This window comes from Acyrthosiphon pisum, chromosome A1 (assembly GCF_005508785.2).
Source record: "Acyrthosiphon pisum isolate AL4f chromosome A1, pea_aphid_22Mar2018_4r6ur, whole genome shotgun sequence".
NCBI lineage: Eukaryota > Metazoa > Arthropoda > Insecta > Hemiptera > Aphididae > Acyrthosiphon > Acyrthosiphon pisum.
The window spans coordinates 154,477,310-154,504,180 of record NC_042494.1 but is presented as its reverse complement, the minus strand read 5'-3'; the positions used below and the strand labels follow the sequence as shown (position 1 = coordinate 154,504,180).

General features: G+C 31.9%; 1 protein-coding gene across 1 annotated transcript; it reads left to right on the top strand.

Moving 5' to 3' along the window:
* Positions 1-11,364: 11,364 nt before the first annotated feature.
* On the top strand, positions 11,365-26,607 carry LOC100169533 (protein SCAI). The gene is made up of 14 exons (XM_001947643.5): positions 11,365-12,393; positions 15,273-15,368; positions 16,518-16,604; positions 17,592-17,690; positions 18,955-19,051; positions 19,272-19,429; positions 20,782-20,875; positions 20,999-21,112; positions 22,294-22,441; positions 22,504-22,590; positions 23,704-23,794; positions 23,881-24,035; positions 26,197-26,373; positions 26,472-26,607. Exons 1-14 carry the CDS (start codon positions 12,287-12,289, stop codon positions 26,579-26,581), a joined length of 1,620 nt encoding a protein of 539 aa, XP_001947678.4. The 5' UTR covers positions 11,365-12,286; the 3' UTR covers positions 26,582-26,607.
* The last annotated feature ends 264 nt before the right edge of the window (positions 26,608-26,871 follow it).

The following is a 26,871-nucleotide window of genomic DNA, read 5'->3' as shown; positions in this document are numbered from 1 at the left end:
ATATACGTTATAATGCTGTATACATTTATACAATATTCGCATCGACTCATTTAGTTTTAAATTAATGCAATGCTTTTTAATGACTTCATTTTTAAGCTACAAGGGATCAAAATAATGGTCCCCTTCTTATAATAACTTCTTTATAGGTTGGGCGTGTCGTGATGAGAACACTTTTCATTGGTTAAGCTCGCATTTCTTTCTGTCAGCTAACTTTGCTAATTTACATTTCTATGCGGCGTCTGATTTATATACTTTAAAAAAGTTTAGCAGTAAACTTCTATTACCTTTCTTCCAGTACTAATGACGTTAAAATCGATATTGAAATACACAATACTTATGTATAATAAGTTTTTTATAATAATTTATCATTATATTTTTCTTCTAAATAATATATAGATATAATATATTTAATAATTATAACATAAATCCGGTTAAATTAATTTAAAACATCATATATAAATCGATATATTTTTGTTTGTATTATTGGTATATGAAATTGTTGTTATTTTGTGAATTTAAAATAATGGCAAAGAAATATTACAATCCTATTAAATGGCAAAAATTCTGGAAAATTTGGAAAGTGCCTAATGTGGTTGTTGAGCAAGTCCAAGTGTATCTATTAGTTTTCCTTGGCCTGTCTTAAAATATCGGGAAAATTGCTGATTTTTCTGTACTTCTAAGCAAATCACTTAGTTAGAGATAAAACACCTATTTAATGTAAAAAAAACTTCTGAACTAGGCAATACTATTAGGTATAGGTAAGAGTGTATCGCGGCAGTAATGCGAAAGCAATTCCCGCGGCGTCGTCGGTGAAAACCTGAAAAAAAAAAGGTAAGAGTGTATAGGACGATTAATTCATTCTAATTTTAATCGTATTGGTTATTGCTTATATTTTGTAAATTATAAAAGATTAAAAACAATATTTGTCAGCATCCATGGTTGTATAATGTTATTTGAAAATCTGGCATAGATACTTATATCGGGGTGTCGCCAATGGGCAACTTCCCCCTCCTGTAAATCAATCCTCATCACATTTACTTATTGTATAACATGTAAATACAGATTGTAAATATTATGTTTTGTTCAAAAATAAAAAAAAGATACTTATATATTTCATCTAAAAAACTGTTGGAAATATATTGTATTAAATAAAGAGTCCGTGTGTCTTGGTTTGTTTTATTTTTTCTGTACCCACATAATAATATTTATTTATTTTTTGTTATTCAAAGAATAATTGCAATCTATAATACATCATTTTGTACAATAAGTAATTTTTTTGAAAGAAATTACGGTGAATATAACAGAGTAGGAGACTACTCAGTAGTCAGTAGTAACAAACGACATGTCAAGCCACAGCAAGTCTCTAGACCATGAGTGTTTGAATCTTATTTGAGGATTGTCAGAAATTGCACAGGATGACAGTATTTTTATTAAAATAATATTATACAGTTATCTCAATTATTTATTTGATTTATTTGCAAAATTACCTATGTAAATCCATGACAATTAAAACCACTAACCCGGGTGCTGATAAATATTGGATTTTTTTTTCTATAGATAAATTATAATGAAATACTTCGTACTTTTTTCCAACGTGGCTATACTATGAGTACCTACTATCTATATTATATGTTAATTTATTAACAGTATTCGAATGATGCTGCCCTGCAGTTATTTCTCGATACGCCCACTCTGCACTGGACTTGAGCTGTCGTCGACTGTGCATAATATTATTTTATCACCATTCGTGTATTGTCGTGTACTCGGTTTTCCACATAAATACATTATGGTATAAGACATATATCACGCGTATATGATGCAGCCGGTCGCGTCTGTGGCGTGGTGGCGATCGCACATTATAATATTATTCACGTGTACATGCTGCAACAGTGTGCACCGTGAGAACTTTCACTCTGTGATTTCCACGGTCGGTCGTTAAAACGCAAAATAATATACTCTACCGGATATAATGTCGAGTTGCCAAGATTCATCGCACTGGGTAGTATAATACTCGTACTATATTATTATATTATCATATACTCGCGAGACGAGTTCGCGGGACAGCACGTGATAGGAACACCGGCGTGACGTCTATATATACACAATAATTATTATGATATATTATATAATATGTGCGTATCAATACGGTATTGTTGTATTCGAATTTAGGCCCACGCGTGTATAATATAGAGTGCGTATAATATTATTATGTTCTCATTGTTGTTTGGTGTACTGTGCAGGACGACTCAATTATTCGACGCCGTGACGAATTGTCGCGGGTGCGCGTTGTAAGCGCCGCCGCCGTCGATACGCGGCTGCTGGAGGGGATTATGTTATTATATAATATATTGTTAACATAGGGATGCAAATCCTGGAACGAAGAATAATGGATTTAAATGCACTTTTAAACTTTTGCACGATAAACAATTTACAAAATGAATTCGAAAATTACAAATATTTATAGTTCACAGCGATTTAGGTGTAACTATAATTTATAAATAATGCTTTTTTTCATATTATATTTTTGGAACTCGACAGTGCCATACCACCCATACCACGCATACCGGTACCTAACTGCGATATGTTGATTTATTTTCATCGTAGTTTCTATAGGTCATAACTGCAGTTAATACGCGTTTCATCGCATCGTGTTTATACTATAATATAATTGGCTAAATATTTTAATGTGTAAAAAAATACTGCACCGCTTTTCTCATAAAGTACTTATCTACTTGTATTTCGTTTAGGTACACTATACCAGTATACCCAGTGGATGGCGGGCTGAACTTCAATTTTAAATGACGCATTTTCATAATTATGTACTTACTACCACCATCCTATTTTTACTTATAACAAAGTTATGATGTTAATAAAATGTGATCAAAATAGCCAAGAGGTCAGGCTTTAGCATGTTATTCTGCGCCACAGTCACGGGGTGGCACCACCCCCTTTGAAAAGTTGACGCAACTGCGTCAAAATTGATCACTTTGGCTCGCCACTGAGTATACCTATATTCAAATAGCGCCAATCAGTTGTTTTTTATTTTTTAAATTTGTGTAATTGTGTGTACTTATTTACTTCTTAATTATTTACTTACTTACGAGTTACAAGTGTTTTTGAATTGGTCTATTATTTAATGTTTATGAGCAAAGTGCAGTTCCTGAAAATGAGGATTTCCGTTGAAAAATAAGGACAATAATTATTGATTGTTTATTTGTTTATAAACGATGACCTACCTACCTATATAGGCGCTATATTATAACCGTATTGTTACAAGTTATAACTTATGACAATACGTGTATGATATTGGTTTTTTTAATATATATGTATATATTATTATTTATTAATTAATTATTTTTTCAATATACCAAAATGTTTTACAAAGTTTATTTGTTTCACATGAACCAATTTGTTTTAGAGAATTTGCAATTGTTTTTAGTTGTGGATGCATCCGTCCATACTAGGTTTTATCATTGCTATTTGTAGCAGTAGAGAGTTTTTCATATCATACAGGGTGGAGGTATATGCATGGTATAATAGGGGGTACAGGATTTTCGTCTTCGTGTATCTTTGGTTTAGTTATTTTTATCGATGTGAATTCTCCAAATTACTTTTCGTCTAGGAGTTTTGTTCCACGTTGATTTTTCGGTTGTCAATAAATTTGTATACAATATACTAAGTGGCTGGATTTACGTATTTTCTCAAGATAAATATATCTTTAAGGATTCACTTTTAGTGCCGGTATGTATAAATAGAGGGTGAGTTTCCGTCTTGAGAACCACGCGCGTGGATAATATTCTCGTCCGTTTAACATATTATATTGTATTATAATATCATCGTTGAGCGTGCAGTAGCGTGTGTGTTGGGCATAACTATTACTATATACTCGTATTATGTGATTTTTGAACTATGGGGCGGGTCGCGGCCGGTGTGGGAAACGCGATGCGCGCACCGTGACGAAACGGTGCCGGGCTTTTACCCTCCCTGCCACCCTTCGGCTCGTCATCGGGTGGCCATCCGATACGGGGTGAGCGGGGGCGTGGAGGGTAGTTTATCAATCGGTCGCCGCAGGGGCGCGACGGAACGACGACCGTCACCGCCGCCGCCGGATCGTCCGTCACGGCCAGACGCGCGTGCTCGTCCCCGTAGCTCTGTATAGACACATCGCAGCTATAACGTTATTATTATTATATTGTACAGCACCGCTTCGCATTATATCGTTCGCGATGATGTCGGCGGACGAGTCGGATGATTTGACATGTTTCGGCGGTGTCGGCGTCAGCGCGTAAACTATGATAATAATATTATTACGCGCGCACATCCGTTACGCACCGTTGCGCGCCGCTGCTGTGTTTCATACAGGTCCCGTCGCCGATGCACGTGAGAATCGTTCCAATCAAAATTATTGGCGGGTCACGCGCGTGTGCGTCGTTTTTTTTCCCGGGGCTCGGGACGACCCAAAATATTTCGATAAAATCATTCAGAGTAATTATATAATAGTATATTATATTGTATCTAATAAATAGTAAAAATACAAAATATAATATTTTTATTAATTAATATTTTTTTTTTATAATTTCAATTTTGAACTGATTCATTAGAAATAATATATTATTATACAAGTTGAAGAAATAACCATGCGGTTTGGTGTGCAATTCTAAATATCCAGGCCTGCGTGTATGCGCCATAAAAGTGCATGTTGTGTACAGCTGCAGGATGGCAGTACTGTGCGGATTGCGGGGGATCATTTTCGGAACAGTAAAAGGTGGAAAACTAGTAATTTGTAGTTAAAGATAATTTATCATTATGTTAGCAGCTCAAAAATAAATTTTAATTATTTCACCAAAAAACTTGATCGGTATTATTCAATAATTGCAGTTGGTTTATTAAAAGTGTAATTTAAATATAACAATTGCTATAATATTATGCAATATGCGGTCAACAGAAACAAAAATGTAGATAGGTAAATAATAAATGAAAACAGAAATTATAATAAACACTGGGTACCTATATTTTTTGTTGATATTCGAGTATTAAATTTCTTATATAAAATAAAAATAAATTACACGAATAATCATTTATAATATGATGTGATATAGGATTTAAATTAGTATTAAATATTAATATCATAATACATCATAATATATTTTATTATAATATATTATACAATATATTATATATTACAATTTGTATTATTCACATCGTCATAAATCAATTAAAATCCTTAATAGTCAGAATAACAGTTATAATTTGTTTTTGTTTGAGTATTGTAGTTGTGTGTAGGTACCTACATGGTAATGGTATTGTATATTACATGATTACATTGTATAAATACATGAAATTTAAAAAATAGTAATTTTATTCATGTTTTAAAAAAAAAAAATATTTATAGGATGTATTTATTAGGAAAGAAAATGAAGTGCGGAACATAAAACAAAAAGCGAAGCAAAATAAAAATGAATAATAGCAACGAATATTTTGACAATTCGTCGCTTGCCTGCCATTCATTCTTTTGCACATATTATAAAGCACGTTAAAGTCCATGAAAAACCCTGTAAAAATAGTTATGAATAAAAAAAACACAATTTATCAAATCACCCCTTCTCTTGTGCAGGTCGTTATATATATACGTAAATATATAACTGAAAGTCTACATGGTGATGGGGTAAAAATATACATTCATATCGTACAAAGTTTGCTAAAAAATCATTTATGAAATATATCATATTCATGTACATACACATATATAAATATATTTTTTCATCACACAGAATTGGAAAAAAAATTGAATAACGGCATTTATGCTCTGAATTCACAGTTGTTATTGTTTTGAAATCCGAGAGAATAGGACCATTCAAATTCGACGTGTAATTTATATAGATTGTAAATCATCGTGAGAGTAAAGCGAGATCCGCCCGGATATGGAGCTATTCTCCCTATTCTCATTCGTTGACATAATGTTAGTCATAACATTAAAATAAGTAACGAAATGCAAGAAGCACTTTTTGATATTTTATTTATTTATACCTTCTGTTTTTTTATTATTATATGGTTATAATAAAAATTTAGAATTATATTAGGTACCAGACAATATTATGTCCATACTGATATTTACAAATTATACATCAAATATCACATTATTAGAGTGATGCAATCTTTATTTTTTAAATTATATTATGCCTTTATTAGAACAATATCAGTACATAGATAAGGGCAGCATGTAGGTATTTGAAACTAACTTTCTTCTTTAAGACTGTTGAGAGCGAACCATTTTTAAGGGGTTGGATTAGGCAATATTATATATCCTTCGTGAGTGCTGTGGGACTGTATGTGTAGTGACTGCTCTAGTAGTGCGCATGCGAGTTCCCCGGACGCTTTATGTAATTAAAAATAAACTAAGGCTCAGATTTTTGGAAATCTGTATAACGTATATATAAGCGCAGTCACTTTATTTTGTAAGTGCTAAAATGCGAAAGAAAAATTCAGCCAGTGCCGATAGCCCGATTTTTATTCTGTAAACATATTTTAATTGCTTATACTCTTTCCTAGGTTTTGTAAGAAATGGATTTTAGATTTTTTGTATCGTTTAATAAGTATAGTCCAAATACATTTTCTTTTTAGATTGTGAGCGGAGCGATGAATGTTTGATTTTACAGTGATAAGTGTTTTGTTATTTTTATATTATTTGTTTACACGATAAGTAGTCGAAATAATGCTTCGATTTTCAACTTCAGTTTCTTTTATAAACCTCAATAAAATTCGATGGTTCAAAAAGCTTGAAAATGTAATACATGGCCCCTGATATATTGTTATATCAACCGTTGAATTCTATTAAAAAAACATAGGCACGTTTTTTTTTATAAGCATTTAAAGTTCATATGTTGACAAAATTTATTAAATTGAAAATTTACAAATTATTTAGTAGTTAAAAATATATAAAATGTTCAAATTTTATAGCTAAGAATTAAAAATTTAAAACAAGGTTCCACGTAATAGTTATAATTTAAAAATCTAAAAAATATATAAACACAGTTTTTTCATACCTAGTTATTTTAAGTTCAAATTTGGACGAAATTACATATTATTAAATAACCAAGTATAACGATTTTAGTTATATTATTATACATTTTGATATCTGATAATATGCCAATAATGTCAATTCAACTTACCGGATAACGTGTTAATAATAATTAATAACAATATAATTATAATATAATATCCTAGGCTGACAAACAGTCTCCGTTCAGAATTCGTATACAATCGATATTACATCATTGAACTCAAATTTAACACCATCCATGACAGTGGCCCACTTGTAACCTACTGTACAGCAGTCACTGCAGTGCGTCGCGCGACAACCACTAATCCGCTTTTTCAAAATGCACTTTTATTGTAGTTTTTGTAAAAAAAATTAATTTCCTATAAAACACAGACAAGAAACGAACAAAATCATATTTTTTTCAAAATTAAAATTGGAATTCTGGAAGCATGTTTCAGCCTAGCCATGTAGGATTAAATATTAATGACAAATTTCAATTTTATATTAGCGAAATCTTTAAATTTTAATCTATATGGTTGACTGTTGATTATGTAGTGCAGATGCTGCAGTCATGCAGAACGATATCGATATTTCGATTCCATATTGTTATTGAACATATTTTCCAATATCGATGTTAATAATTAATATATACCATGGATATTTCATATTTATATCGGTTTCGACGGTACCTACTAAATATAAGTTGCCAAATATTATTTTTGTTATTTTATTTCTATAATTTTTTTTTTATAATTTACTAGGTATAACGTTTTTTTTTCATCGTGTAGTTATAATATAATATACTTTGTTCATGTGCAGTTTTTTTTTTGTGGAAAATCCTAATAGTATAATATACGTAACTACTAGGTGTATTTTGTTAGTGTGTCTCAGTTTTAGTGTACCTCAGTTCATGAACAGATCTACCTAGCTTTGTGAAATACTTCAACCTAGAAGAAGCAATTGTTGTTGGTATATGTGTTGTGAAGAAGTGAAAAAATCGGAAAAAAGATATTGGATACATGAGATTCATTTAAGATGGGAAGAATATGGGGAATATCATCTTTGTTGACTGATTTACTGAGTGATGATGAAAAGTTTTTTTTAAATATTTTATAATGTAGTAAAGATTGTTTTTGGAAATTAACTTAACATTTTACTATTAAAAAAAATATGATAATTTTCAAGAAGTTCATTATTTCTCCAGCTCACCCTTGAGTAAGTAATATCAATAAAGTTCGATTTAATTACAATTTTTAGTTAATAAATCATGTACGCATGTAATAAATTAAGATATAAGAAATTATTTTGAGTAAATTATCATTTTTTGTTATTAACAAATTTATATAATTTACAAGTTACTAGTTAGTGTAATTATTATTTGAATACATACATTTCAATAATTGTGCAATGAGGTTGATTTGTTGTAATATTTAGTGATCAATGTTCTTTGTATGTTGATATTATTTTTTTTTATTATTTTTTTTTTATTTAAATATACAGTTTACATCATATAAATAAAGAAATATATCTAGTCTTTAAGCCTGGGTTTGTGACGGAGTAGAGAGTTAGCAATTGAATAAACTATTGCTGAAATTAAAATTAAATTAAATAGGTTACATATTTTTACTTAAAATTATAAGAAATGACACAGCTTTCTATAATTAATATAAATATAAAATGTAAAGTGCAAATACACGAGACTGACATTACAAAGAAAATATAATAAAATGTATGTTTATAATAAACATAAATAAAAGTATGATTCTGGAGCACAGTGACATAGAAGGCAATGAAAAGCGAGACCAATAAGTTAAGAAAGCATGAGAATCCATAGATGGTATCCCCAAATTAAAGAACTGATTAAAATTAAATGGCAAACACACTGGCTCGAAAAAAACAATAAATTAAGAAAAATTAAAAATTCCACGTTCAGATGGCCTAACTCCCTCAAGAAAAGAAGAGAAAAAATAATAATGAACAGACTCCGCATCGGACACACTCGACTAACACATGGATATCTCATGGCAAAGGATGAAAAACCAATGTGCACCACCTGCGGTACCGAACTATCAGTCAACCATATCTTTACAGAATGTTTCCAGTACACAGAGGAACTCGACAAACTTAATATTCCCAACACCCTAGACGCAGCACTCGGACGAACGCAGACACCACCTACCAAGCCTTTTACAATTTCTTCCATGGCTTCAAACATTTTGTTTAAAAAATCGGCAAGATTTTCTTGTGATTTTGATTTTTTTGTTGGTAAATAATTATCTAAGACTTGTGCCACTTGGTAGAAGGTTTCTTTTTCTAATAATAAAAAAGTTTGAGTTACTGTCATTGCCTGCAGTCATTACCCACCCATTATATGCACGCTTCGCTCAGAATTGTTTACGTATACAAATAAGGTACAATATTACTAAATCACGAAGTAAATTTGAAACTTTAAAGCAGACCGAGTTCTCTGGTTTTTTTTTATTACGACTAGCATCGCGTTTTGATGCAGAATTCCATAAGCTTTACTTATCGAATCATCGATATTGAGGATAGTTTGTATGGCATGATTTTTGTTCTAGCTGTTGCTTTGGGAGATCAGAAATAAGCTCTACAGTTTTCTTAATTATTGCGGGAAAAATAAAACAAACAATCGTGCAAAAATGTATGCAACGCCAGTTTTTGAATCAAGTAGATTTTATTTTATTTTTCATTGGAATTCAGAAAGGATTTACACTTGAAAATGTATGAAATGATTATTAAATTATTTTGTCTCTTTTGAGATCTTTACATAGGGGAGACCAGGGCAATTCGCATGGGTTAACTTTATGTGTCAAAATATGGTGTCCAAACTATTATTTTAAGAACTATTTTGTAATATAATCATAAATTGACTTCTCAAATTCATTATTTAACCATTCAAAAAATTTAATAAGCACTAAATTAAGAAAAAAATGAAAAATTTTTAAAAATGGAATTTTATTCATTTTGCCCGGATACCAGGGCAAAGTGAAAACATATGCTGGTCAAAGTAATAAACAATGAGATAAATAAATAATTTATGTTACTCCATTTAATAATTGTATAATATCAATATGAATGCGAACACACATTAATAAATTTACTCACAATAAAAAAACAACATTTTTAAACATTATATTTAATTTTTCATAATCATAAAAAACATAAAATATAAAATTCTTCTTGGTAAAATAAAAACAAAATAAAAAATTATCTTTTCATATTACAATATAAACACGAAATATGACATTTTCAGATATTCTTCATCAAATAAAAATAAAATATTTCCTAAAAAGATGATATTTCCACTTTGCCCAGATTGATTTTTTCTTAAATAAACATTATTTTTTTTAAGTATACGTGATTTAGGAACTTTTGTTTAATATAACTATATAAACTTAATATAATTATGAACATAATAAACTGAGCTTAAAAAAGTTAATTTATAAATATTATTTAAAAAACCTTAAATTCTTATCATGTATGTTTTTAAAGAAATTTAACTATTTTCGTATAAACGCTTTTATGGTGAATGTAAACTAGTGAATGATACTAAATTATCATCCTAGCAAATACGATACACATTGATGCTAACTTATATGCTTATTATTATTTAATCACCAATATTCAAAAAGTTATTAACATTATTCACTTTGCCCAGCTATTCGCTTTACCCTGGTCTCCCATTTTAAATTCAATATTTTCTTCATTGTACAAAATTATATTCAAATCTAATAGACATCAATTACGTTTACCTATATTCAGATACAACGTACGTTAACCCCCCGGTCCCGCTGGTCATCTCTGATACCTAATATCGTTATGGCCTCGACGTCGCTATAATAATACTCATCGGGTGTAATAATAACAATAATAATATAATATTCAATATAGCTGCAGTTATACGTCAAGTAAAAGTTTTGAATAAGAACCGTAACTGGTAACGACATCTGTGCGCGCGGTAGACCGAAGCGCGCCATCTGTAAGTAGCGCTCGCTTCGCCGACATCGCTACCGGCGCGTCGTCTGTCGTCGTCGACCGGTCGGCAAAAAGTTCACGGCCGTTCGTGGTCGGCGGTGGCGACGGCGGCGGCACCCCGCGCTGGCCAGATCCAACCCTTCACGCGGCGGTGTGGCCGTCGTCCGCGTGAGGGGGGGGGGGGTGGCGGTGCAATCAATAACGACGCAACCCTTATGCGTCGAAGCCGGCGCGGCGAGTTCGGCCGACGAGACGCGTCGTCGTCGTCCGTTCACCGCCTACGCCGCGCCGCTACCGAAATTTAAACGACCGACGCGAGCGCCGCCGTCTCCAGTACACCAACGCAACCACCCTCCGCACCACCACACGCCGAGCCGTACCACTGCTACCACTCGCGAAAACCCGCAGAACGCGTGCCACCGCGCCCCGAGATTACGTATTTTTGTTGTTTCGCCGGACGCGGATGAACGCCGACCGAGCGCGCGCCGCAGCCGTACATCGATCCGTACACGTGCGTGGGCGATACGGCGCTAAACACATCCCCCGCCGCCCACGAGACGCGTCTCTCGATCGGCGATTGTGCGATCGCCGTCGCTGCTCGCTGCACACACTCCAGGCGACAGACGTGTACACATCGCGGTCGCAGCACCGTTTACCGGCCACTGTACAGCAACCGCCCGCGGATGGTGGTACCGTGTGAGTAATAATAACAACGCGACAAATACCACCTACATACGCGTTGAGTATAAAAATCGTAATAAACTGCGTGTGACGATCGGCTTAAAATATTCTATTGAACCCCGTCGCGTACCGCCGCGTATTGTAACAATATTATCGTCGCAATATTACAATATTATCGTATCGTATCAGTGCCGCAGTTGCCGGTGTCAACGGTCGTCCGGGTTGGCGGTGACCGACATGGACCGCCACGCCGAACCACCGACCACATCGGGACGCGACGCGGTCCTGCTGCTGCTGCTGCTGCTGTCCGACGACGGGACGGACCTGCTGGTCGTCGACACGCGCTGCGGCCGCGCGAACACGTCCCGCCGCTAGTACGTGAGATCGCTGCTGCTGCAGGGCTCCGTCCGCGGCGGCGACGGTGACGACGGTGACGACGACGACGACGTCGTCGTCGACCACTGTGCAGCGAAGGTGCAGGCGGCGGATGAGGCGACGTGGTGATCGCCGGTGGTGGCTTGTACCGTCACAGCAGCAGGTCGTCTCTCGACACCGGTTTACGTGATAATTATGGTCGTGGCCGCAACCATGGCCAGCATGGATGACCACGAGAGGAAGATTGTCGTCGAGTTCTGTCAACTGCTCGAACAGTCTAAGCAGCTATTCAACGGGCTCCGGTAAGTGGCGGTGCTATAATTACGTGTGCGGTAGGTGACTGATTAAAATATCAACCCGTCGGGTGAGTGACGATGATCGATGTCCGTCGTCACGTCTATAATGTCATAATAATTTATTTAAATTTTACAATACCCTTTCGGTGCGAGCTTTTAGCTTTTGAAAGGTGAACAATGACTTTTTTTCTTTTATATGACGTTTATACTGATGAGTTATGACTTATGTTGACTATGTTGACGGATTAAAAACAATAAATAATTTTTAAATTTTAAATAATAATATTATACTTATATTGTATACCTACTTTATGGTAATATGTCAGCGCGGTACATTATGCTATTATAACGAGAGAGAGAGAGTAGACGATAATATTCTCTTATCGCGTCCTCGCGTACTACAGCTAAAATATAGCTATACAGTGTACACGCGTATGCGTCATGTCTGTATACTATATAGACCAGTGTTTTTGTTTTTTTCGTCACACTCATATTATATTATTACACTTCACGATACAAATATTCGACGTTATTGCTTTTTTAAAACGCACGTCGCTAGGGGTGGTTCAGAATTTAGAAATGGGGTGAGGGGGATTTTTTCAGAGAAAATTTAAATATAGTTTTAATATACACAACTTTGATATTAATATGTCATTTATTTATATACTAAACGCATGATGTCCGATAAGTCCAAAGGGGGTAAGCCCTCTTACCCCTCTACCCATCGTACTAGATCCACTGACGCACGTCGTATAATATTATAATGAAGTCGACAAATTATTATTTTAATGCGGTGCTCTCGTTACTCGTTATGTAGCTAAGCTTAGAGTAGGTTTAAGAAATATAAATACATTTCCGAGTATAACACTAACCATATATAGGTTAGGTATACCTTACCTATATGTCATAATAATATTACATTGTATTTACGTCATCGTGTGGCATTTATACGTCTACGCAATAATACACCTATTGTGCTCGCGTTGACAAAAAACACAAACACGCACACGCACACGCACACGCACACACACACACACACACACGTCCGTTGAAATAGTAAAATACTAACGTTAGTACGTTACCAAGCGACGCTTATATACCCTGATTACGTTATTTCGTGCGCTTAGCTTTTTTTTTTTTTGAAATGATGGTTTTACGAATATTATATTCTAACGTGGGACGTGATTTAGTCGTTCGAAAAAGAGTGTGTGTGTTGGAGGGGGGGGGCTACGGTTTGGAAAAATATAGTACGAGACCATCGAAACACGTGCCGGGTGCCTCATCCAGGAAGGTATACGAATACGTAATCATCGTTATGAATATGCACGGATTCGATTTTATTTTCATTTTCCACAAATCCGGGAACGTTGGCGGTTGACATGGTTTCAGATTTTCAGCAGGGGGCAAACGTTTTAAGCACACTGATTTTATTCCACACGGCCCACCCACACTTTGTTTTTTACCATACCTACCTATTATTCACTAAACGCTTAGGTTTTAATGACGGGTTAGGGTCTTTTTTTTAAATATATTATATTGTTTATATTACCTGTCTACATTAAAATATTTCAAATGATGGTAACCAGTGAACATTTATACGATTGATATATTATAACCGATTGTACGTAATATAAGTACCAAGTACTTGCGGTACAATTATTATGATAACACCATGCTAATTAGTAATTTAAATGATAACACATTATAGAATAGAAAATGGGGAGGAAAAGAATACCCAGTCTGACGATCATAAAACAATGACGTTTCCAGTGAATAGTGATTTAAGTTTTTTACTGTGCTCAGTGCTGCGCATATACCTGTATATTATATTAGTAGTGTTAAATACATATTATTATGATCTCTTCCCAAAAAAAAAAATTGTATAGTTTTGGTACTCGTATTATTTTTAATACTTAATTTTTGGGTACATCATATTTTTACTAATCACTCGGCATAGGTACATTACGATTAGGTCAGATAAGTTTCGTAGATCTCCATGCACTGAAAAACGTTTTAAGCTTAAATATGTCACTAGAAACCAATAATACATTAAAAACAAGTCATATAATATGTCGTATACTCGTATGGTGACATGGTGTATTGATAGGTATTCGAGTATTCGACATTGGGGTAAAGCCAAAAATCTAATATTAACATATTCTGTTAATCAACCTATACGCTTAGTGACAGGTGCATCATGGTACGCAACCTACGACGATAGCATAACTACTAACTCCACAATGACTTGAAAACACTTGCTAAACTAGTCTGTGACCATTATAGAATAAATTCCATGTCACTACAGTAAACTGTTTAAACCACACAAATACATTTTTTATCCAGGCTCTACGCCTTTACTAACGCTTTAGTAACCCCTCACACCGTCCTTAAACGCAACTTAAACGGCACTACGGCAAAGATCTCTTCTAATATTTTCATCATCTTGTGTCACTCTATACAACTAACAAATAATAACAAAATAAAAATAAATATCTCAGCGTATAAATCCGCGAAGCTTTTGAAGTGATCTCACTGAAAAACCATTTCCCACAAGTCAACGCGTCACCATTTGTAATTAAATCAAATTTACTCATTCTATTATTATTGTGTACGGTGATATAGGTACTGATTTTAAATATTTACTTTAAAATAAAATACTTTAGAAAACTACACATTTAATTGCCATACCTGCAGAATGTACACCCTGAAAAGACCCTGTTATGTCACTTATAAAAAAAGGCCATAGAAGGTCTATCCCTCCCCCGTCCCCCCATACAACCGACCACCACGAAAAAATCGCCCACGCACGCAGTGATACGTAACGATTGTGTATACAGTTTTTACCCAGAGAGATTTTAATTTTTAATTTTAAATCCTATTTACAGAGACCTTCCACAATGCGGTCAGAAAATCTGGCAAGGGTATTTCGGCAAGACTTTCGACGTTTATACAAAACTTTGGAAGTTTCAACAGCAACATAGGTAATTCGTGAATGTATATATTATTTTGTAATATTGTAATATAACTTTTACATTGGAGCAGCACAATTATTATAATAATTGGTCGTATATAAATACTGCAAGAGGGATGACCAACAAGCGGGTCTGTCCGCCAAATCGTTTTGTTCGGCCTACTGCACTTTAATACTGCTGGCTATCTATTCAATTTCAATATGTTTTTTCATTGTATAATACTAATATGAAGTTTATTGTGTATAATTTTATTTACAAAAAAATTTTTGATTGACAAAAAAACCCTTTTTTCCTTGTCAACAAACATTATAAAATGTAAAACATTCATTTCGATTGTCTTTTTTTCTTTTTTTTATTTAAAGTAAATATTATATTATTTAAAAAGCTATACCGTAATAACGAAAATATCACACGTACAATGATATAATTTATGCGAATTTATTATTATTATGATAATTTAATATTCCTTTCATGTGTTCAGTTCAGTGTTGAACAAAAAATCTTACAGAATTTAATCTTTATATTTTTTTGCCCATTTTTACTTTTAACAGTACTGTTTAGTATGTTTTAACGTTTTTTTGATGACACACTCTCAAGTTTATAAATAAAAGATAATTTGCTGTACTGCGCAGCTTAAATTATTCTAACTCTTGATATACCTACGTAGTATTTAATAATTATATTTATATAATATGTACAATTGTACATTTTATATGTTATACAGTTTACCTTTGTTTTAATACTATGAATGAAAAACTTAATCAATGTTTTTTTTTTCTATTTAATATATTTTATTGATCGTTTATAACATTTACTCGCTGTAGTTTACACATAAATGAAACTTAACTCATAATGTTTTGATGCGGGGAACTATTTTAATTGGATTTTTTTACATCATTACGGTACCCAATAAACTGTATAAAGTCGAGCTTAAATAACAATATTAATATTTTTCCAACATATTAAAAATAAATTGAATAATTAACGCAGGTACTTAAAAGTTAAAATAATAATATATAATAAGAACATATTTACCTGACCAAGTAATTATATACCTCAAAACCAAATAAAACATTTTTCTCGAAAAATACTCGCACGACCAAATCCATAAAATCGAAAATGTTCAGTATAATTTCATGTTGAATTGTTTTGTTTCAGACAAGTGTTGGACACAAAGTATGGCTTAAAGCGATGGCAAATAGGTGAAATAGCCTCGAAAATAGGTCAACTGTATTATCATTACTAGTGAGTATATTCATATTCTTCAGTCAGGCATAAAAATGCCACACTATCCGATGAGCCCATAACTATATTGATCCCTTCTACATACTTAACGTGGTGTAAAGATAAAAAAATTCGTACAAAAGCCAACGAACCAAGCGACGACAGCCCCTAAATGGCAAACGGGCAAACTAAATTAATTTCGAATTCGATGCTGCTGTGTTTTACTCGAGCTGGTTTTAAGTGTTTTTTCGGGTTATCCTTATAAATTATCGGTCAAGGGTTTTAATTATATTATCCACTTGTGAACGTGATCTCGGGGAAAAAAAACTACCATTTTACACTATTATATAGGTACCCTATTATAATGTATGGCAGTCACTCCATTATATAGCTTATTTTACATAATGCGTAAAATCGATGCAAACGCGGTCATACTTGGGCTTGTCGGTTTATATATACAGGGTGTAACAGAAATAACTGACGCACGTAGTGAACAAAATATGTATGGCTTTTGTTCTAAGCAATATAACATTTTTTTAAAAATGTATTAATGACAACAGTCATAATATAATATCTAATTTAAAAAAAAAAATATTTAAAACATAGATTTTTATAAAAATAAAAGTTATTCCATAGTTGGTTAATTAAATCTATCAGCCGTTTCTATTACACCCTGTACATAGTTTTTTTTTTTTTATTTAGAGGGAGTTTTAAGGGATTGGGGGTATAGTTTTCAAGTATAAAACAATAGTGTCGTGGCATGTCTTTCGAGAGTGACGGGCCTATTTTTTTTTCACAATTCACTTATCGATTAAAAACTCTTTGGCCATTGTATAGTACAAGTTTTCAAGATCCATGTAAATTTTAATTTAACACATTTCTAAATTATATCATATAAATAGGTATGCACAAAATCTTCACATTTACTTACGCAATATTATTATATCCATCACTCCATTAGGTGTATATTATGGCGTAATTTAAATACAATTAAATAATTTATTTTAGCCTTAGAACCAGCGATACGAACAATTTGAACGAAGCGTATTCGTTCTATTCGGCGATAAGAGGAAGACAATACTATTCTCGAGTATCTCAGGAAGATAGGTAAGTTAAAAATAAATAAATTGACAATTATTAATAGCGATTGTTTTGATAATTTAATTATAATTGTATTTATATCTTCGAATCTAAAGTTACAATTTAGTATATACCTAAATGCACTGACAAAATAAAATTAAACACGTCATGTTACCTATTATGAGTATTAATCTTTTATTTCATTATTTTTACCTACTAAAATACCTCCTGACATTTAAATTAATAATAGGTTCCTACAATTACATGTACCTAGCTAATATTATATTTGTGCATCATAACTTACTAGACATACATTTATATGAAAACACATCGTTTTGTATTGACCCGAACGCAGGGGCGGCTCCAGGGGGGTCCTAGGGGCCGCGGCCCCCCCAACGCTCGTATTTATAAAAATATAATATATTGTTAAAATAAATGCATATTAAATTATTATAATATTGTCATATGGACTATATGGGCCATAGAGGTATGACGGTGTATACGATGTACCTGCTGGGTAAATGGAATAAAAATAGACGACTTGAATTTGTGTTGTAAAAATGTTTGTTTTCTTTTTGTTATAAGATTTTGTGAAATTATAACTTGCCCCCCCCCCTAACCAAGGATCTGGAGCCGCCCCTGCCCGAACGACTGAATTACGATCTATATTCCAAATACAAGCTTATTGCTTAAACATTTTAGTCATGGAGTTTGAACAAATTCACTATTTTTTTTCAATATAATATTGTGTAGCAAAAATGATGTTTATAGGGTCGATATATAACTTAAAAATTGATATTTCCAACATATTTAAAATTAAAACCTCACAATTTAATGTTTTATCTTCTGTATGGATAAATACAATTTTATTTAATGTAAACAGTAAAATAAATGACCATTTTGAGACACTGGGACATTAAATGAAAATGTATAGTTACTATGTTTCTACTGTTTGAGAGAACGAAATACAGCCTTTGATTATCCGTGAAACTATGAAAGTATACTTATACTCGAACCTTTATTATAGTTATAGTTTTAATGTCCACTATACTGTAAATGGAATTGTTCATTTTCAATATACACCAGTGTTTTAATGTTATGGTTGATCGATAAGAGTATAATATCATCAATTAAATAATATATAATGCAGAATGCTATATCCTGTTGGCCATAATACTTTTAACAATAATATGCACCTTCTTATCGTATTATTATATTTTATGTTTAAAGCCGTTTTTGCATCACACTGTTTAGTGGTACCTAGATGTTAATTTATGATTTTTTGTTTCAGGTCTGATCTAATGGTAAAGAAACTGAGGTACTACGCTAGGTTTATCGTGGTGTGTCTGTTGCTAAGAAGAGTGGGAGCCATTCGCGAATTATTGGCTGTACGTATAATAAAGCGATAATTTTTATTAATATGAAATATATTGTAATTATTATGAGTCAGCACTCGGTATCGTTTCCTCTTTACGCCTACATAATAATGAAGAGAAAAAAATCGATAACATTTTCATTGAATAGCATCGTTTTGTTTTTATTTTTTACTTACACGCATTTTTCTTACGTCTTATAAATTCGTGACTGTGTACTATTTTATGTACCTAGGAGCTCGACAAGCAAATCGTAGACTACACGAGTACGTACGAACCGGACGATCAGTTGGAATGGTCTTTGGTGTTGGAAGAAATCAAGACATTCGTAAAAGCCGACAGCATTGTAAACGTTTTACACGCTGACCAGAGCAGTGTCATACTTTCGCACAGGTAAACAATACAACAATATACGTATAGTACAAAACACAATTCATCACACAATATAATATAATATCATACTTAAGCTGGGTTCGCACTAAACCACGACGAGTTGTTTCGCTTTTTCATGTTTACACCAAAATGCAATAGGTACCAATGATATGAATTATTGTACCTGATGATAACATAATATAATTTTTTTTTAGTTATCGCTTTTCCGCACATAATTGTAACCACGCGGTCAAAAGTTGAATCAACTATGCGGTATCGTATTGCCACTGCAGTGATTATTTTACACGACTACACCGTGTAGTGTGATCCGGGCTTTATTCATTGTCGAATAATATATGACGTTATTATTTATTATTATCTATGTTCCTTGTATTCCCAATACTGCACCTTTGAGTATTCGAACTTCGTATATTATATAATATATTATGCTGTCGCCTTTTTACAGGCACAAGTGTTTTCAGCTCGTTGAAAATTAATACTTATAAACCTAACCACCATATGGACGTGACCATCATATTATGCGTATGTGATAACTGATAAGAACCCCGAATAAATATAAATTCTTTCAATCGTTTTAAATAATTTAATAGTCTACTACTTAATCAATACAAACCACTTAATCTAGGTATATACTACTATACTAAAATCAATTCAATGTGTAATTTTTTTTTTTTTACGATATAATATAGGAACTTACTATATTGTAAAAATATTATCTACTATACTATCTTATATATCACAGTCTTATAGCTTTAGCGAAGGTCCGACTATTTTGAATTTTTCTTTTATATTTTGCTATTGTCACTAATTGTTGGAAATAAAAATATTATCATAGCAAAAAGAACTATCAAAGTAGGTACCAAAATTAAAATGATATTATAATCACTGATATAAATAACGTCTTTCCGGTAACAAATTTGAAAACAACATAAAACGACGAGATGTAAAACTATTCCGAAGACATTTTAAAATATGAGTTAATATCGAATTCTCTAAGAAAAAGAGCCCTTCAGGCTTCAAGAGGATAAAATATAATGAGCTTTTTCTTGGAGTTCTTCTTGGAGAGAATACCCCGTGCGCACGCCTGTGCATTGTAGGTATGTGAATATTGGCTGCAGTACGTGTCTGCGGTCTCTTTTCTACCCGTTCAATTTCCCTCTGTCAACAGCCAACATTCAATATATTTTTCGTGTTCGCTACACCGCAAATGATACCATACAACGTACAAAAGCGTTAACGCATGATTCGTTTTCCTTATACTTGTTTGACACGCACATATGCAATAAAAAGAAACTTTTGCAGTGCTACATATTATTTTATATTGTATAGGTACCTACCAATTATGCTTACAGGTTAACACCGCTGACTACGCCACCGGTGGAAAAATCCACTATGATGAATCTCTCGTTGCAAGAAATCATACTCATAGGAAACGCGTCGGAACAGGTGGGAAAAACATCGAATAATATATTATACTATAAGCGCTCGGACATGATGTACAAATATGAAATATGATAGAATTCGATCAACAATTATAATTATTTTTAACAATACAACTGTCAATTGTAGGTCAAGTTCAGCGAAATGACGATAGACATGTTCCGAATGATGCAGACGCTAGAGAGGGAAAAAAACCGAGACGAAGTTAATCACGTATCCGATCCTCCTTCAAGAGCTTCATTTGTAAGTTATCCCGATCAAATGTAACATTGATTAAATTTTTTTTAAATTAAAAACAATGCATGATGATAATATATTCTGCCCTGTATACGATACCACATACATATGATATATTATTTGTGATCGGGAAAACGAAATATATTAAATGTTTTAATCTATAGAATATTATTTTGTTTGTCAGTAGTTAGTACTAACTACTAAACATTTTTAGAAAATATTATAGGAGGGTGCTTTAGTCATCCCCCCCCCCCGAAGAAATGGGCTATTTGAGCCTATGATAAATTATAATTTATCAAGCCTGGGAAAGTTAATGATAATTTTTAACTGAGTTAAGTTAAGTTAATGTAAAACATTTTAACTCAGTTAAGTTAAAAGTTATATGAACATTTTCAATTAACTTATTAACTTAAGTTAAGTTAAGTTATTATTTTTTTTTTTTTATAATATCTTTATAAATACCCAGTAATATGGTTTAAATAATATAAATCATAAATATTATTGAACACAGGAAATAGCCAATAGCTTTTCTATACATGGGTACTGAATTAATAGAATTATGAAGTAGGTCAAATACAAAATTATAAAATGCCAAAACAAATACAACCTTTTGATTTATTAATACACTAATACAGATAAGTACAATACATTTTTTTTAAATTATTAAATAAAAATAACATGGTATTTAAGAATGTACTTAATTTTAAACTCTGAATACTTTTTCAGGGTACTAGAAGTCTAAAACTGTTAGAGAATATAGCCAACTTTATACTTCAGTAAAATATTTATATTTATAAATATTTATTTAAGAAATTGATTTAACTATATTTTTAATTCCCTATTCTAGTAAATGGTTATGTAATATCAATAATTATTTTTATTTTTATTATTTAATTATTTATAAATTAACTTAACTTGAATTTGATTAAAAATAACTCGTTATTTATTAAATTAATATCAATTAAAATAAGTTAAGTTAAAAATTAAGTTGATGAAAATTAAATTTAAAAAAGTTAAGTTAAAAGTTAAAATTAACTAAAATTTTAACTTTTTAACGCGTTTATGCTCAGGCTTGTAATTTATAATGTATAGCCTATAGATATTATAAACGTTTGAATATTAATAATATATAATGTATTTATATTATGGTATGACTATTGACTAAATCATTTCAATTTATTTTATAGGAAAAAAGTTACTCGATAACCAGTAATAAAACCTTAGCGTACCCAATGATGGCAAATCACGACGTGAATAGTTCAAGAAGAGAAAATCCTCACAAATATATACTTTATAAACCAACTATTACTCAAATAATGATGTTTTTAGCCACAGGTTCAAACACACCAATTTTATTTTATTTGTTCTCATTTTTAATTTATTATTTTTAATTTAAGGGTTTAAAGAGCTCCCTGCAAATGGCGTGCTACTCATGTACGTTTCGGCAGATGGATGCTTTCAAACCTCAAAACACGTAAATGATTGTAAGTAAAATATTTATAAATTAAATACATGTCTATAGGTACGCGTTTAGCTTGTTCCAAAAGACATATCTTGAATATTTCGTACATACCTATATATAAATATATAATATAATATATCAGTAGGTACTTATAACCATAACAAAATAGCAGTGTTGGGTAGTAATACGTAACGAAAGTAACGCGTCACTGTAACGGCATTACTTTGCTTGTAACGCGTTACGTAATTTCATTAGAATTATTTCCAAGTAACGAAAATGTAATGGAAATTACTTTTGAAAAGTAATTTCTATAGAATAACGCATTACAGTTTCGAATAATTATTAAGTAGGTATCTATACGGCTTTACCTACCAATTGCGAATTGATGTATATATAATGCGGGTATTATTATGTTTACCAATCTAATATGTATATAAATTTAATTTTAACTCGGCACAATTCAGTTTTCAATGGTTTTGATATTTGAAATGTCTATTGCACCGTAAATCACGAGAACAGTTAATTAAATGTATTATTCCTTTAAATAGGTTTCCTGTGAATATAGCTTGTGTGGAAGACTACATTTTATATGATCCTATTAACTATACAGGTTTTATAAAGAATTTGCTTGTTAAATTTGCCTGCAAAAGATTATTGCCTAGAAATTTAAAAAAAAAATTTATTTTTGTAACGAGAAAGTAATGAGCTACTTTTCTATTTGAAAAGTAAAGTAATTTCATTACAATTTTATTTGAGTAACGAGTAAAGTTAATTACTTTTTAAAAGTAACTTATCCAACACTGCAAAATAGTGAATAGATAGGTATCATCAGAGTTATAATAGTTTTTTTCAGTATGAGCATCTCCTTCACCTCCGGCCTATGCCATAGTTCTCCACTTCTGATTGGTCAATTTGTTTTCTATGTTATATATATATGTGTGTATATGATTGACAGCCAATAAGAAGTGGAGAACTACGATATAAGTGAAGTTAAAAGCGGAGGATGCGTATCAAAGAACAATGGTGATGCCTATCTATTTTGTCATGACTATAACTTTATACAAATTAGAATGTTTTTCGTGCATAATATTATATTTGAAATGCAGTTACAACCAAATAAACAATTATTTTTCAGTGGGTTACGATTGTGGAGGAGTCATGGCAAGTAGCAAACGAGAGATGGAACTGACCAATAAAAAAGGTGTACATGTAAAAGAAATCCACTGGTAAGAATTTGGAATAATGTTCTAACTCAAAATATTATAAGTTGTAAAACCTAAAAAATGTATTAATTTTTTTATTCATTCGATAGCTTATATCCAGGAGATCTTTACCCGTTCACTAGAAAACCATTGTTCGTTATTATTGATTCTGATAATAGTTTTGCCTTTCAATACATACCGAGGTATTTCGGTCATCCGTTCGTCGTGCTCATGTCTCCCCAGGAGTTGCCGGATAAACTTCACGGTCGGAAGAATGATATTATAATAATAAATAATAACCTAGTAATAATATAATAATATTTCTATAAAAAATGGACATATGAACAAATATAGATAATGAGTTTTGGTTAATGAAATATTGCTATTTTCGTGCACCAATGTTATTTTTTAGTCGAAATTTAGTCGAAAAAATTAAGAATTTAAAACCTTAAAATTACAGTAAATATTTAGAAAATTCCATTTTTTATAGAAAATGATAAATTAAGTAATATAGTGGAATATTTTAGTTTCTACGGGGGCCTCACTACCACGTCTTTTTTTGTCAAAAACTACTGTCTCTAATTCCAACGATACGTGCCGACAATTATCACGATTTTTATTCTGAAAAAATATTCGGATCGTCCGTAATATATACAAGGAAACGGTCGAACCACATTTTTAATTTTTGTAATTTAAAATGCAATAAAAATTATAAAAAATTCAAAAAAATTCAGAATTTTCAACTTAAATATTTAATTAACTAAATACAATTTTAAAAATGTACGTCAACCGATGCCTTGTAGATGTTGTGGAAAAAAAGAATATTTTGTCAGAATGCAAATCGAGTTAATCGTTGCGACGTATTGTTGGAATTAGAATCGTGTGTTTGAGTGAAAAATAATCATTTTTTCATGATCACAATATTACATACTGACATGTGCGTGCGAGTGCGTGTGAGAGCCCTCCATACCCCTACAATTGACCCGCATGGTCACCACATACACTAATAATCATTTACGACTAACACAAAGATCACGGGTGGTGATAACGAGATTAGAAATTGCCTAAATGATTCTCCTTAAATCAATGCGATGTCGAGGCCCCTTAAGAAAATATCTATATAGTATATGGCTATATTAAATATCGTTTGAATTATTTGATGATAAATTCTTATTCTTCGTTTAACTATTTAATGTTGTCAAATTATGAACTTCAATCGCTCATAAAAAATGTATTTGGATTTATGATCATAAATACTTAATATTTTTTTTTAGTAAAAAAACTTGAGGTAATTTGTTTTATATTTTAAAGTTTTTTTTACTAACTAAAATAATTTGTATTATACTTAAATAGATAATAGTTTGAAAAAGTCGAAAATATTAAATGATTGACAATAAATACCAAAAGAAGCACCTAAATATTTTGAAAATTATATTATGTTTATTAGACAACGTTTAAGTCTCCAAGTTGTTAATTTTTGAATTTCAAAAAAAAAAGATTTTAACATTTTGTTACGCATAAACAATTTCAGTTTCCTAAAATTTTATTATTTATTTTTCCTGATTAATTTGAGTAATACCTCCTATACTTTTTAGTTTTGACCAATCCCACCCCTTAAAGTAACAAATAGATCTAATTATCTGCCAAAATCCACCCTCAAAGTCAAAGGTTGAAACATTTTTACTATTGATACTCCAAAATGTGATTATTGACACAAAAAAAATTGTGACTTTTGACTCTTCAAACAACACGCTCTGCTCAGAGTCATTTATAGTTTACACATTATACTCTTTTTATTCAATACTTAAAAAAATAATAAACGAAAACAATTCTTTGTTATATTTTTAACGTCATAACTCCCCACTTTTTCCCAACTTATATTTTTTATCTATATAATACACCTGCCAAATTAATATTTTTTAACTGCACTATAACTTGGCTAGGCTATTATTTAGAATTCTGTTGGTACAAGTTAGGTTGTTTAGATTTTCACTAGTTTACGGTTGAAAATAGTAATGTCTGACTAATCAAAAAATACAATTCACATAGGTAATACATAGGTTGGTACACAAGACAGCTTCTATAAATACCAGTGGCGGATCCATGGCTTAATTTTTTTTTTTGCGGGGGGGGGGGGAATGGGAGGGCAAAAGTACAAAATTGGCTAAACACGGTGTAAAACATAGGGAAACTACGGTGATTGTGGAAGGAGAATGCCCTCTTTGCCTCCCTCTGGATCCATCACTGAGAAATACATCAAATTGTAAACATCAACATATTATCTGTTTTTAAATTGAATTGCCTTATATTACAGCTTTTATATATTATTATGTTGTTTAATTTGAATATATATTTATACATACCTAATACATATTTTATACAAGTGTGTGGTTCTTATTAGATTATGTGTTTTTTTTATCCAACAGAACAACTACAGCACAACGGAAGTTTGTTCACGTTGTTCTTGCATAGCCCTTTGACTGCATTCTGTCTCATATGTAATATCCTAACGGTTAAAATGCATTTATGGGAGAGGGCCAATTCTTACGTAGATAGGTTCATCACGGAAGCTAGCCGTCTGTTTACCAGCAAAGTGAAACCAGGTAAATAAAACAAGATACAAAAAATACAAGTTTCCATAAACAATTGTTTCGTATAACTATTATTTGATGCATAAACGTTGTAAATGTTATTTTTTCAGACGTGTCTTACATACAGTTCTTCGGTGACGACTTTTTACGGCTATTATTATTGCGGTACGTCTTTTGCCACGTCGTACTTCGTCATCATCGAGCATTCGTTGTGAGTTAACGATTATATTGTTATTATTTTTATTTATCATCATTCGTCATAAATTATAATAATATATATAATATAATGTACGATTATACATTTTGAGTTAAAACTCGTGTAACATATTATCGTTTTTCGTTAACAATTAATAACAAATAACAGTTAACACAATATACCAGGTTAGATGTACCCACAATTTAATACTATACCTTTTGGCTTTTATATTAGAATGTTACAAATTACAAGTAGAGGATAGTAATATTTATTTAAGACACATATACCACACACGATAATATGTGCATACAACA